The following is a 16750-nucleotide window of genomic DNA, read 5'->3' as shown; positions in this document are numbered from 1 at the left end:
TGTGTGTGTGTGTGTGTGTGTGTGTGTGTGTGTGTGTGTGTGTGTGTGTGTGTGTGTGTGTGTGTGTGTGTGTGTGTGTGTGTGTGTGTGTGTGTGTGTGTGTGTGTACCTACAGGGAAGGCGATCTCACACAGCTTGTGAGTCCAGTCCTCCACCTGGTGTCTGTCTGCCGCGAACACGTAGATCTTCTCCGTGGTCTCCACCAGGAACGGTCCTGTGTCTCTGGGACATCCGTCCATCTCCACCTCCGACACCCGGATACAGTCCGCAAGACGGATCACCTAGGAGACGTTGATAGGATGTTATCACCTAGGTAACAGACTACAAAACTGAACTTGTAGTCTTCCTGATAGATTAGGACGCAGCAGAGAAAAGAGAAGGGGGGGGGGTCGAGAAGTAGAGTAAAGCACATCAGGATGTAGTGAAGTAGAATACAGTGGAGAAGAACGGTGCAATGCAGCCAGTAAAGTTAAGTAGAGAGCAATAAAGTACAAGGTAAAGTAGAGCAGAGTACAACAGAATACAGTGGAATATAATGGAATATAATATAGAATAGAATGTAATAGAAGAGGAACAGGGTGGAGATAGAGCTAGGCAGGGTTCCAGAGAATAGAGTACAGTATTGTAGAGCAGAGTCCAGTAGAGTCCAGTAGAGTCTAATAGAGTCTAGTAGAGTGCAGTAGAGTCTAGTAGAGTGCAGTTCAGTCCAGTAGAGTCCAGTAGAGTCCAGTAAAGTCTAGTAGAATCCAGTAGAGTCTAGTAGAGTCTAGTAGAGTCCAGTAGAGTCCAGTAGAGTGCAGTAGAGTCTAGTAGAGTCTAGTAGAGTGCAGTAGAGTCCAGTAGAGTCCAGTAGAGTCTAGTAGAGTCTAGTAGAGTCCAGTAGAGTCCAGTAGAGTGCAGTAGAGTCTAGTACAGTCCAGTAGAGTGCAGTAGAGTCTAGTAGAGTCCAGTAGAGTCTAGTAGAGTCTAGTAGAGTGCAGTAGAGTCCAGTAGAGTCTAGTAGAGTGTAGTAGAGTGCAGTAGAGTCCAGTAGAGTGTAGTAAGTCTAGTAGAGTGCAGTAGAGTGCAGTAGAGTCTAGTAGAGTGCAGTACGTGTACTCAGTGCAGTGACAGTAAAGTGGAGTCTAGTCCAGTCTAATCTAGTAGAGTGCAGTAGAGTGCAGTAGAGTGCAGTAGAGTCTAGTAGAGTGTAGTAGAGTGCAGTAGAGTGCAGTAGAGTCTAGTACAGTCTAGTAGAGTGCAGTAGAGTCCAGTAGAGTGCAGTAAGAGTGCAGTAGAGTCCAGTAGAGTGTAGTAGAGTCCAGTAAAGTCCAGTAGAGTCCAGTAGAGTCTAGTAGAGTGCAGTAAAGTGCAGTAGAGTCCAGTAGAGTTTAGTAGAGTCTAGTAGAGTGTAGTAAAGTGCAGTAGAGTCCAGTAGAGTCTAGTACAGTCCAGTAGAGTGCAGTAGAGTCCAGTAGAGTGTAGTAGAGTCTAGTAGAGTGCAGTAGAGTCCAGTAGAGTGCAGTAGAATCCAGTAGAGTGCAGTAAAGTGCAGTAGAGTCCAGTAGAGTCTAGTACAGTCCAGTAAAGTCCAGTAGAGTCTAGTAGAGTGTAGTAGAGTGCAGTAAAGTGAAGTAGAGTCCAGTAGAGTCCAGTAGAGTCTAGTAGAGTGTAATAGAGTGCAGTAGAGTGCAGTAGAGTCTAGTACAGTCCAGTAGAGTGCAGTAGAGTCCAGTAGAGTGTAGTAGAGTCTAGTAGAGTGCAGTAGAGTCCAGTAGAGTAGAGTAAAGTGCAGTAGAGTCCAGTAGAGTCTAGTAGAGTGTAGTAGAGTGCAGTAGAGTCCAGTAGAGTGCAGTAAAGTGCAGTAGAGTCCAGTAGAGTCTAGTAGAGTCTAGTAGAGTGCAGTAGAGTGCAGTAAAGTCCAGTAGAGTCTAGTAGAGTGTAGTAGAGTGCAGTAGAGTGCAGTAGAGTGCAGTAGAGTGCAGTAGAGTGCAGTAGAGACTAGTAGAGTCCAGTAGAGTCTAGTAGAGTGCAGTAGAGTGCAGTGGAGTCCAGTAGAGTCCAGTAGAGTGCAGTAGAGTGTAGTACAGTCCAGTAGAGTGCAGTACAGTCTAGTAGAGTGTAGTAGAGTGCAGTAGAGTGCAGTACAGTCCAGTAAAGTCCAGTAGAGTCTAATAGAGTGTAGTAGAGTCTAGTAGAGTCCAGTAGAGTGCAGTAGAGTCCAGTAAAGTGCAGTAGAGTCCAGTAGAGTGCAGTAGAGTCCAGTAGAGTGCAGTAAAGTGTAGTAGAGTCTAGTAGAGTGCAGTAGAGTGCAGTACAGTCCAGTAGAGTGCAGTAAAGTGCAGTAGAGTCTAGTAGAGTGCAGTAGAGTCTAGTAAAGTCCAGTAGAGTCCAGTAGAGTCTAGTAGAGTGCAGTAGAGTGCAGTACAGTCCAGTAGAGTCTAGTAGAGTGCAGTAGAGTGCAGTAGAGTCTAGTAAAGTCCAGTAGAGTGCAGTAGAGTCTAGTAAAGTCCAGTAGAGTCCAGTAGAGTCTAGTAAAGTCCAGTAGAGTCTAGTAGAGTGCAGTAGAGTCTAGTAAAGTCCAGTAGAGTCTCAGTAGAGTCTAGTAAAGTCCAGTAGAGTCTAGTAAAGTCCAGTAGAGTCTAGTAGAGTCCAGTAGAGTCCAGTAGAGTCTAGTAAAGTCCAGTAGAGTCTAGTAGAGTGCAGTAGAGTCTAGTAAAGTCCAGTAGAGTGCACTGTACCTTCTTGTGTTCCTGCTGTTTGCGCAGACTCTTGTCACTCTTCTCCACCGTCCCTCCATCTTTACACTCAAAGAACTCCAGCCTGGAGATCGAACAGGAGCTTTCTCTGTACAGGACGCACCACACACGCTTCCACTTCTACACACACACAGAAAACAGAGGTGGAAACACTGGTCTGAGAACAGTAATAAAGTCACAGAAGTTGCTGCTGTTGAATCAGAGATAAACTCACATGGACAAGATGGCTGACACTGTTACTCCTGCTATATAAGTTCCCTGCTGCTGTTTCCGGGGTTAAAGTGGGAGGAGCCCTAAGGTCCAGGGGGGGGGGGTCTGCCTGAACAATCTGATGTCAGGAGCAGCAGCTTGGCTGTTCACACCAGGGGCCGGTTTTACAAAGATATTTTAGGCTGCATCCACACGGCTACGCTTTTGTTTTAAAACTGGTCTTTCACGCTTTCGAGGACCGGAAAGACACTTTTGGAAAACGCTGCTAGGCGCGTTTTATTCTGAAAACACAGGTCATGTTTTATTTTATTTTGAAAACTCTGGGGTTGTGTTTTATTTTGAAAACTCTGGGGTTGTGTTGTAGTTTGGACGGACAGAAACTGAGACCTTTGTAAACGATGAGGTCACAGTCACGGCCTCTCCTGATTGGCTTTTCTTTAAATTGAAAAAAGTCATAATTTACCCAGAAGTCATTGCTCCACAGTCCATCTTAAGATAGTGTAAAACTAAACAGCTTTGTGCAGCAGATGAATTCAGACTCAGTCAGTCTGAAGTCTGACCGTTAAAGTCTCTCAGTGAAACACATTTCACCACGATGATCTACAAACAAATTGATTTCTGATCTTTATAATAAAAACCTGTTTATATTCCTGGATCAGCAGAGGGAGGGGCTTCTCTCTCGTGTGTGTGTGTGTGTGTGTGTGTGTGTGTGTGTGTGTGTGTGTGTGTGTGTCGCCCTGCTTGTTCTTGTTGCTGTACATAACGTTATGTGTGGTGTTAACGTTAGCTCTGTTGCTAGCTGTGCTGTTAGCAGTGTGTGTCAGTGTTACAGTTTGTACCTTCCCAAACCTCTGCTGCTGGAGGTAGAGCATCCCCTGTTTCCTGATGTCCTCCTCCATGACACTTGTGCAGGTCCTCCTCCTCCTTTCCTCACCTCTTCTTTCTCCTCCTCCTCCTTTCCTCACCTCTTCTTTCTCCTCCTCCCCTCTTGCTCCACTATTCTCGACGTTTCCTCTCTCGCCTCCTTGTTTTTCTTCTCTGACTTTCTGCTTCCTCCTCTGCTCTCCTCTTCTTGTCATCCACTTTCTTCTCTTTCTTCTCTTTTCAGTCTCCTCCTCCTCACCTCCTTTTTTCTTGTGCGTTGTGTTTGAATCTTTTTGTTGCTCTTCTTTTTTAAAGGGCTTCAAACTTCAGCCTCTCCTTTATCTCGTCTTCATCCTTCTCCACCTCCTCTCGTCTCCTTTTGTTTCTTCTCTCTTCTGTTTTCTTGGTTTCCAGCCTCTCTCCTCTGCCGTGGTGCACCTCCTCTCTCCTCTGCTGTCTGTCTGTCTGTGGTATCAGTGTGATGCAGACGAGCGTCGAGTGTGTCATCTGTTTCCTGCCCTCACACTCTGTTGCAACATGTAATGCAGAAGTAACCGGCCGTGTGAAACTCCTGTCAGAGTCGTTCCCTCCCCCTCGTTCACAATTTCATTTACATCCATCTTCTTCTCTCTTTACGTCTCATCACGCCATCGTCTCTTTTTATTATTTTTCACCTTTGTCTCGACTCACACCTGCTCCTTCGTGTGTTGATGTAGATCTTCATAAAAACATCATCAGGTGTCAGGCGCCCCCTGGTGGTCGTGTTGGAGACTCTCAGTCTGTTTCTGACTATAAACCGGTGGAAGACGTGTTCAAGCACCACACAGTCAAAACTAGACTCACCTCCAGTCACATCCCTGTTCATCCAGAAAAATAAAACAGGAACCAATTGTGTGAAATTTTGTCATAATTGCTGTGAAGTCTTGATTTATGGCTAAAAAGTGTTTTGTGAGGTCACGCTGATCTTGACCTTTGACCTTTGACCTTGAGCCACAAAACCATCGTCATCTTCATCCTTGAGCCCAACTGAATGTTTGCACCACATCTGAAGAAGTTCCGTCAAGACATTACAGAGGTTTATAACAACCTGAAAACAAAATGGCTGCCGCTCTGACTGTCACGTCAGTAAGTAAACGTCGGTGCAGGCTGTTACAGCAGGTTACAGTTGCTGTGTGGCTGTTACACCATAACTTACCAAACACAGGGTGAGCGCCACAGTTGCTGCATCCACCACGTACTTCAGCGCCCTCTTGTGGTGGCAGCAGGATAGAAGAGGACAACAAGCCAAGTGTGAGTATGACAGCTCTTATAAATACATGAAGCCAACTACTTACTTTATTATTTGAGCCATGTTCCATATTTATTCAAACAAAATCATTGCTGTTGATAATACACAGCTGTGGCCCTCTGCAGGCTGCTGCAGGAGTGATATTGCCTGATCCTATACGTGCAACATTAAACTACTACTATTATTAATTTGGTATTAATGTTGTGAGTAATGAAGGGTCAGGAAAAGACAGATGTCCTCTCTCCTGTCTGTCCTCCACCTGTCAGTGTGTCCTTCACTTTCCTTGTTATTGCTTATTATCGTGTAAGAAAGAAATATATACATTCAATCATCCTGAATCTGTCCTGGTGCCTTTCAACTATCTGGTCGAGATCTAGTGACTGCAAAGGCCATAGCATGTGATTCCATTTTATTTTTATCTGATAATTAGCTAATTATGCTAATTGCACAAACTACGCTACATACAAGCTCTTACCACAGGAACAGTAAGTCAAAGATGAAGGATCTATTCACAACATTAAACTCACCTGTAGAAGACATTTACCTACAATGAGGCAACACAAAACACACCATGTCTAATCTACGAAGTGTATATTAGGGCTGGGCAAAACAATTATTTTTGTAATCGATTAATCTAATGATTCACTTTTTCAATTGGATTCGATTGGATTATCGGTTATTTTCCCATTATTTGGCTTATATAGCAATTTACATTTGCTGATTTATGTATCTCAATGAAAAAACACAAATTTTTTCATTCCAACATTTTTATTGTTTTCACCAAAAATGACCAAATTCTAAATTAAATTCAAGTAATGAAAACAATAGTGCAGTCTGAAGTCTGAGGTCGCGTTTAACAAAAAATAAAATGAAATAAAATAGTTTCAATAAATAAAACAAGTTCTTGTTGAGCTAGGAACTAGGAACAAAGTGGCAGTAAAAAAAGAAAGTATTCAAGATGGCCGCTGAGACAACATGGCGTGTGGGTGTAGGAAGCTCATGTAGGTTAAAGGTTAGCTGCAGGTCCTTGTACTGGGATGTACTACAGGTATGTGTGTGGACACACCTGCTGTCATGATCGCTGCGTCAACTCTTGAGTTATGGCCAAAAAGTGTTTTCTGAGGTCATACTGACCTTTGACCTTCGACCACCTTCTCCATGAGGATCAAAAGCAGAGTTCCTGCAGCATATGGGTCATTAACACATGAATGTTATTTATAAAGTCAAATAGATGATAAAAGCAGGGTGTGCTTTAGGGCGTGGCTACCATGATCTGCCAACCAATCAGGACAAAGGATAGAGTGAGTCACAGATTTGAGATGTTATTCAGTCAGAGGTTTTCAGCCTGTTTTCACCAGCTGAAGTTAGCATCCCATAGTGTGAGTTATGGATTCAAGTTTGACTGAAGTCAGGAAACAGGCAGAAGAAAACTGTCATTTATTGATCTTAAATCTCAAAACTTTCAGTAACTGTACAGCAAGTTGATACACCAATGTTCAGTGAGTCCCAGCAGGACAGAGTCTCGTTTCCAGAACATGAACACAGATTCATGTCTGGAGCGTTTGAAGGTAAAACTAAAGAATGAAAGAAGTTTCCTCTTCACGTTAGGTCCAGCTGTGATGACAGGTATGGATCCACCTCACACAGAACATCAATCAGAGCTGAACTGGCTGCCGGTCCTTTTCTTCGCACCATGTCGATCACCTCTCGAGCTTTCTCTGCCCTGCCCGTTGTCGCGGCAGCAGACTCCATTTCACCGCCAGTTAACACCTCGCAGTCCAGGAGTTTATCCAGCAGCTCACGAAGAACAGGTCCTGACACTCTGTCGATGAACTGAGTCCGAACAGACTTCAGCTTCTCTTCTGCTGAGACACTCGGAGTCCCTGCTGAGACACTCGGAGTCCTTGCTGAGACACTCGGAGTCCCTGCTGAGACACTCGGAGTCCTTGCTGAGACACTCGGAGTCCTTGCTGAGACACTCGGAGTCCCTGCTGAGACACTCGGAGTCCCTGCTGAGACACTCGGAGTCCCTGCTGGACCAGGACCTGGAAGATGAACTAGAAACATACTTGTGTTCAATAAGCACATCTCTAGTGTATAAGCAAATTGAATCACTGATGATAAATGTTGCTGAGCTGAGAATTGAGCCTTATATACACAGCTAATGAAATGTGGAGGTAACCAGTCAGCAGTCCACAGCGATCACACCAGGCCGACCGTCACTCTGTAAAATCCATCAAACACCGTTTCTTCAGTGTCAACTCTGATCTAACGTGACCAGCACAACACGGGACAGTGACATGTGACCGTGTGACCGGCTGACCAGTTAAAACCACATGAACGAGATGTGGAGAAACAACTGGAGGAGAAGTGACTGTCACACTTTCTCAAAGACACAGATTTACAGTCCTTATTCTTCACAAAGCTCCTCAGTCCTACTTTTCTCACTGGCTGGATACACTGGCCAGTGAGACCCTTTAAAGCTGGTTCAAGTGACTGTAGAATAAAAGAGGATCCGAGGCTTTACCTGGCAGGTGAACCTCACACTCCCAGACAGCTGTCTCCGCCTGGTCTCGGACCGCCACAGTGGTTTCCTCTATGTTTGCAGGCAGGATGATCTCAAACGTCGGGGGATAATTTGGTCCAAAGTCCAGGTCAAAGTCATCTTTCTGAAAAGCAGCAGCACCAGGGTCAGTGTCTTGAAGTAACCGACATCAGCTTCACTCTGAAACACTCACCTGAGGCTGGACTTTATGGGCCTTCGGACAGTGAACGGTGTAAGTTTGATTTTTGATGAGTGTGCATTTGGAAGGCTTCCGGATGAGCACACAATCCTCCTGCTTTGCCTTCACCTTGAGAACAATCAGAACATTTCATTAGAGGGTTCGTCCTCAGCAGAGCCCGATAAAACAGGTCAGCTTCACCGGGCTGGACGAACAGGACGGTGAGGACGAGGAAAAAGACAGACCTGCGATGATCTGTCCCTCTGAGTGACTTTGTTGTTTGATGTTTAACAAACCACGACCACATCCTCTCCTGGCCACACCCACCCACCACTGTGTTGTTTGTCCAACATTTGTCCATCTCCATTTAATCATCTCCGTTTTGTCCAGCTTCAAAAATAAAACTAGAATCTCCTCCCCGTGGTCATAGAAAATATTAAACATTTGTCAGAGTGTTTTGTGAGTTCACACTGACCTTTGACCTTTGACCACCTAAATCTAATTGGTCTATCCTTGAGTCCAACGTTTCTCAGTCTGTGTTCTTCTGTGTTCTTGTGGAACGTCATCAGTCTCAGCTTCAAGTACAGATCACATATCTGAAGTTTTATCCCGGACGCATCACTACGTGACTTGTGTGGACTTGAGACAGCTAACTATCCCAGAATGCATTTCACCAGGACTGTGAGCCAGACTCAAAGCTGAAACTAATTTCACTCTACGACCGTAATTATATCACTTCATTAAGTTTTCATGTTTTTCCGTTACGACTTCAAATATGAGTCAGTTTATCCAGATCACGCCTGTTTGGAAATTTGCTCCGGCGTTTTGGCAGATGTGAGAACCGTCCTGCCGGGAGAGAGCGGTCAGAGAGCGGTCAGAGAGCGATCAGAGAGCGGTCAGAGAGCCGTCAGAGAGCCGCCAGAGAGCGGTCAGAGAGCCGTCAGAGAGCCGTCAGAGAGCGGTCAGAGAGCGATCAGCGAGCGGTCAGAGAGCGGTCAGAGAGCCGTCAGAGAGCGGTCAGAGAGCGGTCAGAGAGCGGCCAGAGAGCGATCAGCGAGCGATCAGCGAGCGGTCAGCGAGCGGTCAGAGAGCGATCAGAGAGCGATCAGCGAGCGATCAGAGAGCGGCCAGAGAGCGGCCAGAGAGCGATCAGAGAGCGATCAGCGAGCGATCAGAGAGCGGCCAGAGAGCGGCCAGAGAGCGGTCAGAGAGCGATCAGCGAGCGATCAGAGAGCGGCCAGAGAGCGGCCAGAGAGCGGTCAGAGAGCCGTCAGAGAGCGATCAGCGAGCGATCAGAGAGCGGCCAGAGAGCCGTCAGAGAGCCGTCAGAGAGCCGTCAGAGAGCCGTCAGAGAGCCGTCAGAGAGCCGTCAGAGAGCGCCGTCGCCCCAGTACAAAAAGATGAAATTTGATCCGAGTTGAAATATGATATTTGTTGCTGCTCGTTAGTCTGAGAAGAAGAAGTAAAAGTACGTGATTTTCTGGACAGTTGAACAACAGCTCTGCCTCTCTGAGCTTCTGTGTCAAATACACCAACACACTCCAATAAAATAAAGTCGGACTCTGTGCACTCTGCACTGAGAAACGGCTCAGGACACATCTACAGCAGCATCACTAAGACCTGGACCAGGACTCACCTGGACCAGGACTCACCTGGACCAGGTGAATCCTGCACTCTCAATGTTTCGTCAAGGTGTTAGTGAGATATCATGTCCACGAGAATGAGACGGACGGTCGTACGTATGGAGGCGTAAAAACAAAATACCACTTCATCACGTGAGTAACTTTATCACAGAATCTGATACTGGTGAGACTGACAGTGACGCTGTAACATTTCCTACATTCTTACCTCATCCAGAAGGACGTTACTTGGCAGCAGATGCACATTGAGGCTTTGCTTCCGTGTTATTTGGTTTGGTGGTCGGAACAGCAAAACTTGGCAGCTAATTGGTTTCTTGTTGTCCAGAAGCCTCAGTAAAAGCTCCCAAGCCCAGACCAGGCCAAAGCAGGAGAGATGAGGGACTTTGACGATCACATGAGTGTCTGTGATCTCCAGCGGGTCGATGACGCTCATTCCATCATCAGTGATGTGGACGACAGACAGCAGACCTTCAGAGAGCAGAGCTGTGGAAACACAGAGACGTTCAACATCTGGTACAACAGCAGCGATCGTCTGATTCTACGTCTAGGAAACTTAGTCACTGAAGAATTAAACAGTTCACGCAATTCATCAAACAACCGTTGGAGGGTGGGAAGCCGGTGAGGGATTGTGGCTGTGCTGCTGCAGGTCAGACTGCTCTCAGTCAGTCAGGGTGAGGTCCACAGTTCCTCCATGTTTGTTACGGTCATCAGACTGTAACTGTTACACTGTCTGGTTCATAATGAAACCAACAAACGTCTGAGCTGTAATGAACCCTGCAGCCTGAAGGGGGCACCAACAGGACTACAGAGTTTCATCAGTGCTGTAACAGACACTATCATTCGCTCACCATCCTTTGTTTCACAGTGTGGGAGGTGGAGCTGACGGACGGCATCCTCAGGACACTGGATACTGATCAGCGGCCCTGCAGCCGCCTTGCCAGCTGATTGGAGGAGGCTCTCGTCCCATTGGACAGTCCTGTAGAGCAGCTCCGCCTCCTGATCCATAACAAACACCAGTCCAGTTGAAGTACACTGGAACCCGCCCGGACCAGGACACCTGAACCTGTAGGACACAGAAGGCTGAATGAGCCCAGTGGACCTGTTACACTGAATCTGTCCACTTCATGAGAGACCAGAGGACGAAGGAGACAAACAAGTACAGCTGTTAAAGCTGACTGACAGCTGATCCAGCTGTGATCCAGCTGTGCTGTGGTCATCAGAAGCTGTTGTCTCTTCACACAGTAACACATTGGCCAGTGAAGGAGAGCGAGGGGGACGAGAGCCATGAGACCCCCACACTGCAGAGGCTGAGGGAAGCTGTGGAGGAGGAACAAGGTTAAATGAGTTTATTACATGTTTACCTGTATGAGACTTGTGTAGATTCTGATCTCAGTTCAGGTGTGAAGCTTGATGGAGGCTGTGATACAGAGAGAAACAACATCAGCTGTTGATCTACTACTATAATCAACTCGTGTTGAGTGAAGCAAACAAATATTCTCTGCATGGACTGACTGTCACAGGTGTGAGCTGCCGTCATTCACTTACAGATGATTATTATTTACATCTGAGTGTTTGACGCAGCAGATTCTGCAGCCGCTGGAGGCTTCTGATGATCAGACATGAAGCTGCAACAGGCTTGAACATCAAGACATCAAATACCCGTTGAATAAGTTATGAAAGTATAAAAGTAAAGTACAATCTCCTCCTCCTGGTCGTATCCCTCCGCCACTCAGACTAGTTCCAGGTCACATCCTGTGAATATGAACCATTGCTGGTTGAAGTAATGGCTAAAAGTGTTTTGTGAGGTCACACTGACCTTTGACCTTTGACCACCAAACTCTAATCTGTTCATTGTTGAGTCCTGGTGGATGTTTGAGCCAAATGTGAAGAAGTTCTGTCACGGTGTTACTGAGATATCGTGTCCACGAGAATGAGACGAACGGTGTGAAAGTAGTCGGAGCCACATAATGTGGTGAATAGTAATTAGAATAAGAATAATAGAATAAGGTGAATATTAATACAGTAGCTAGAAGTGTTTCTGCTGAGGTTACAACATGTTTATATATGTTGTTATCATGTATCATGTATACATGTTTATATGTTTATAGTTTCCCTGCTGATCTATACATTTCATATAGTACAGTGTACTATATGAGTACACAGTGTACACATGTGAGTGTACTGACTGAAGTATCTGGTTTGAGACACAGCCTTTATCAATTATGCCCCATTCCTATGGAACACACCACCTACAGATATCAGACTGATCTCTTCACTTCAGCCTTTAACTACAAATGACTTTCCTGACACAGGTCTGAGGTTTTGCACTTTGCTCTGCACTTCTGTTACAATGCTGTAACACTAGTCTCGATGTCAGATTGGTTGATAAATTCAGAAGAGAAGACTGGTGTGCCCAGTGTAATCAAAACCTGTGAGACATTAAATCTGTCTGGAATATCAGGATACATTGGTTTTTCTCTCACCTTCATCAGCTTTGTGTCGTCCTCCATCTCCTCCGACTCGTCGTCCTTCATCTCCTCCGACTCGTCGTCCTTCATCTCCTCCGACTCGTCATCCTCCATCTCCTCCGACTCGTCTTCCTCCGACTCCTCCGACTCATCTTCCTCCGACTCCTCCGACTCGTCGTCCTCCGACTCCTCCGACTCGTCATCCTCCGACTCCTCCGACTCGTCGTCCTCCATCTCTTCCTGCTTTGTGTCTGCTGTGTTTGAATCCAGCTTGACATCAGAGTCACCTGATGGGAGGAGAAGACACACGGCAGATGTCAGAAATCAGTTTTTGTTGTTCCTCTCTTCATCAGATCCGAGTCAGAGATGAAGTCAGAGCATGTGAGCAGAGTCCAACAGCAGCAGCTCAAAACCTGCTGTCATCACGGTTTTCTATTGGCTGTATATCAACCAGAGACGATGTGAGTTCACAATAATGCTGACAGGACTGTCGAAACCACCATCTCAGACTGAACTGACAAGTCCAAGTCAGGAGTGATGCACAACAGTCCTGTTCCAGCACTAAGCTTTAACCAGCACAGAGTAGTTCTTCATCCTGTTATTTCAGAGTCTTTTCTGAAGTACTGCAGTGGTGCAGTAAACGCAGTAAATCCAGGACCAGTTCTGACCGGAAGGATCCAGACTCCCTCCAAGCGAACAGTCTGTAGTTCTGTAGGAGCTGAGCAGAGGTTTGTATTGACAACAGATTGATGAATAGCACACAGAGTTTCAGTACTCACAGGTTTTGTCTCTGGAAGCTTTAATCACCCTGTTCCTGCCGACCCTGTGGGAACAAACAATATGATCATGCCGGTAAAAGACTTTTAAAACCTTCTGGACGTTTTGACGGTCCGGCAGCCGACCAGGATCTGAGCCGTGGTCCTGCACACACTACCAGACTGGATACCAAAACAAAGACCAGAGAAACTCAGATTACATCACAGAGAGGGGGCGTGGCTTCGTTCTCTGCTCAGGACGCCATTACTCCATTACATCTTTACATAGAAAGTAGTTGGTTGCTGCTGTGTTAATGTTTAAAATATAACATTAGTTCCTCGTCTGAATTAAAGTGGCGTCTCCTTCATCATATCTTGATCAGAAGGTTGTTTTAATAGTTTTGGGTGGAGCTTTGGGCGGAGATGAGCACTTCTCTCCCTCACGACCGGAAACTGAACCCTGTTAGCTCAAGTCAGAATAAACCTCCATCCTCTCACTGTTGTGTACCAGCAGTCTGTTCAGTCTGAGCTCCATGCTGTCACAGGTAATAATGACTGCTGAGGATCCAACCACATTTCTACTCACTTCATTATTTGCAGTGGCTTTTCATTCATTCACTCATTGTCCTCATTTCATTTGAATACAGTATTTTGTCCACGTTGGGATCGTGTCAGTGTTTTTCCAGAGAGCTGATTGGCTGGTTAGAAAGTCTAAGGTGATGTCTTGAATTAATCCTGCTTCAGGGCAGGTGAGCCTGTTAATGAACTTCTGTTACCATGGCGATGTACCACGCCACAAAGTGAGCCAGCATCTGTTAGACTGAAAACCAGAGTTAAGCTCAGATTAAGATGAGTGACCCTGTTGGTATCCCTGATCTGCTCATGATAACTGACATCTGATTGGCTGACATGCCTGTCATCGTTCTCCTCTCACAGCTTCACTGAGGAGTTTGGACGTTTACAGGAAACACTGGATCTTTGCCTGATACTGTGTTTAGTACGACACTGCTGAAAGGAGAAGGGACTGACTCCGCCCCTCTACTGACCTCAGAGTCTCCAGTCGACAGTCTGGACTCTCCAGAAAACCACACAGACCCTTCACTCCTGAGTCCCGCAGGTTGATGTTGTTACTCAGGTCCAGTTGTTTCAGGTGGGAGGGGTTGGACTTCAGAGCTGAGATCAGAGAAGAACAGCTGATCTCTGACAAACTGCAGTGACTCAACCTGAATAAGGAATAAAAGATATATGATGAATGATATACTTTATTTATCCCCAAGTGGAAATCCATGTGTCCAGTAGCTCATTGGTAATAATCATAACAGTTAATAATAAATAAAAAATAATAAATTACTTCACTTCAAGATAAATTACATTTAGTAAAAGTAACAGTCAGTGAACTGACCCCAGAGTCTCCAGTCGACAGTCTGGACTCTCCAGAAAACCACACAGACCCTTCACTCCTGAGTCCCGCAGGTTGATGTTACTCAGGTGCAGGTGTTTCAGGTGGGAGGGGTTGGACTTCAGAGCTGAGGCCAGAGAAGAACAGCTGATCTCTGACAAACTGCAGTCCTCCAATCTGAATAAAGAATAAAAGATGTAGATAAAATCATTGATAATCGATCACATATGTCCTAATCAATGATCTTTGTCTAAAATGAGCAGAGTGACAGAGTGACTATATATATATATATATATATATATATATCAGCCAATATCGGGAGAGTTCAACAGCCCCAGTCAGTGAGCTTACATCAGAGTCTCCAGCCTACAATTTGGACTCTCCAGTCCAGCAGAGAGCAGCTTCACTCCAGAATCGAGCAGTTTCTGGTTGTCACTCAGGTCCAGCTCCTTCAGGTGGGAGGGGTTGGACTTCAGAGCTGAGGCCACGACTTCACAGTGAGTGTCTGAGAGTTGACAATCAGTAAGTCTGTGGTAAGAGAAAATATAAAATCCATTACAATAAAATCAGACAATTTGTAATAAAAACAGTTCTATGCTCCTTCCCTTCTTGTACTTGCTCAAGTGTCTCTCTTTGGCTGATTTACCGCTTGGTTTTTCATTTTCCTTATTCTGTAGAGAGGGTAGTCCAGGCATTTATACTCATTAACATAGTAAAATAAGGGCGGAGAGAGGGTGGAGTGTGGTATTTGTTCATGTGCGTTGATTGGGATATGTACAAAGAAAATGTGCATGGAATCCTGCATGCACACAGTTTCATACACCTGAATTCTTTGGTTTCCAGTTTCGTGCATGTGCAATGTTTCAATATGAATTCTTCACACAGCTTTGTACATGAGGCCCCTGAAAGGGGAGTCCTGCTTTAATTTGATTCATCAGGCTTGCATGAAACCAAAAAGACTCAAAACAACAGAGAGTTAACAAAAGAATGTAGAATACAATTGACAACAGACAATTGATTAAAATTATAGAGTTTCATTAACTTAAAATAAATAATCCAACGGAAAAAAACACAATTTAGTGTAAAGTTTTTGATGTAAAACTAAGAAGGAAAGGATATTGTAAGTATCAGAATTTGACTAAACTACTGATCTAATCTAACGATCAATAATTGTTTTGATCATGTCTGGACTCACCGAGCCTTCCTGCAGTTTCTCACAGCTGGGATCAGTCTCCATCGTCCTTCCTCTGATGTGTTGTACTCATACAGGTCCAACTCGTCCAGAACCTCCTCTGACATCTGCAGCATGTAGGCCAGAGCTGAGCAGTGGATCACAGAGAGGTTCTTCTCTGATCTGTTCTCTGACTTCAGGAACTCTTGGATCTCCTGATGAACTGAATGATCCTTCATCTCCGTCAGACAGTGGAAGATGTTGATGCTTCTGTCAGGAGAGATATCATCTCTGTTCATCTTCTTCAGGTTGTTGATGGCTCTCTGGATGGTTTCTGGACTGTTCTCTGTCTGACCCAGCAGACCTCCTAAGAGCCTCTGGTTGGACTCCAGAGAGAGGCCATGAAGGAAGCGAACAAACAGGTCCAGGTGACCGTTTCTACTGTAGAGGGATTTTTTCATGGCTGCCCCCAGGAACTTATCCAGGGATGAATCACTGACACTGGCAGAAAGTTGAGCATCATCCTGATCACCATCATCTTCATCACCATCATCATCACCATCATCACCATGAGCACCATCATCTTCATCATCATCATCATCATCACCATGAGCACCATCATCTTCATCATCATCACCATCATCACCATGAGCACCATCATCTTCATCATCATCATCATCATCACCATCATCACCATGAGCACCATCATCTTCATCATCATCATCATCACCATCATCACCATCTTCATCACCATCATCACCATGAGCACCATCATCATCACCATCATCATCATCACCACCACCACCATCATCATCATCATCACCATCATCATCATCACCATCATCATCATCACCATGAGCACCATCATCTTCACCATGAGCACCATCATCTTCATCATCATCACCATCATCATCATCACCATCATCATCATCACCATCATTATCACCATCATCATCACCATCATCATCATCATCATCATCACCATCACCATCATCATCATCACCACCATCATCATCATCATCACCATCATCATCATCATCATCACCATCACCATCACCATCATCATCATCACCATCATCATCACCACCATCATCATCATCATCATCAAAATCATCATCATCATGTTCATAATCATCATCACCATCATCATAATCATCATCATCATCATCACCACCACCATCATCATCATCATCATCATCATAATCATCATCACCATCATCATCATCACCATCATCATAATCATCATCATCATCATCACTTTCACCATAATGTTGATAATCAAAATCATCATCATGTTCATCATCATGTTCATCATCATCATCATCATCATCATCATCATCTTTTAGGGATGACAAGTCATCCAGCACCTCTGTCTTCCTGTTGGTGTAACAGTGGAACATGTAGACTGCAGCCAGAAACTCCTGAACGCTCAGATGAACAAAGCAGTAGACTGTTTTCTGGAAGATCACACTCTCTCTTCTGAAGATCTCAGTA

The 16750-nt window shown here is 45.2% G+C and overlaps 2 protein-coding genes across 2 annotated transcripts in view; both read right to left on the bottom strand.

Annotated features, from left to right (window-relative positions):
* LOC111668544 (docking protein 2-like) overlaps positions 1–4572 on the bottom strand; it is a 7293-nt gene extending 2721 nt beyond the window's left edge. The window contains exons 1-3 of the mRNA XM_023424601.2: positions 3788–4572; positions 2721–2858; positions 114–281 (exon numbers count right to left, since the gene is read on the bottom strand). Coding sequence (XP_023280369.2) covers positions 114–281; positions 2721–2858; positions 3788–4027 — 546 coding nt within the window. The 5' untranslated portion in view covers positions 4028–4572. The remainder of the gene's footprint in view (positions 1–113; positions 282–2720; positions 2859–3787) is intronic.
* Positions 4573–6524: 1952 nt separating this feature from the next.
* LOC111668543 (uncharacterized) overlaps positions 6525–16750 on the bottom strand; it is a 13188-nt gene continuing 2962 nt past the window's right edge. The window contains exons 4-15 of the mRNA XM_023424600.2: positions 15281–16750; positions 14437–14613; positions 14089–14262; positions 13733–13909; positions 12711–12754; positions 11947–12218; positions 10825–10880; positions 10312–10526; positions 9672–9946; positions 7839–7952; positions 7628–7769; positions 6525–7157 (exon numbers count right to left, since the gene is read on the bottom strand). Coding sequence (XP_023280368.2) covers positions 6700–7157; positions 7628–7769; positions 7839–7952; positions 9672–9946; positions 10312–10526; positions 10825–10880; positions 11947–12218; positions 12711–12754; positions 13733–13909; positions 14089–14262; positions 14437–14613; positions 15281–16750 — 3574 coding nt within the window. The 3' untranslated portion in view covers positions 6525–6699. The remainder of the gene's footprint in view (positions 7158–7627; positions 7770–7838; positions 7953–9671; positions 9947–10311; positions 10527–10824; positions 10881–11946; positions 12219–12710; positions 12755–13732; positions 13910–14088; positions 14263–14436; positions 14614–15280) is intronic.

The sequence above is a fragment of the Seriola lalandi genome, unplaced genomic scaffold (assembly GCF_002814215.2).
Source record: "Seriola lalandi dorsalis isolate HSWRI2012SDOR001 ecotype SW California unplaced genomic scaffold, Sedor1 jcf7180002054746, whole genome shotgun sequence".
Classification (NCBI taxonomy): Eukaryota; Metazoa; Chordata; class Actinopteri; order Carangiformes; family Carangidae; genus Seriola; species Seriola lalandi.
The sequence above is the reverse complement of the archived record's forward strand: the minus strand, read 5'-3'. Positions and strand labels throughout refer to the sequence as shown.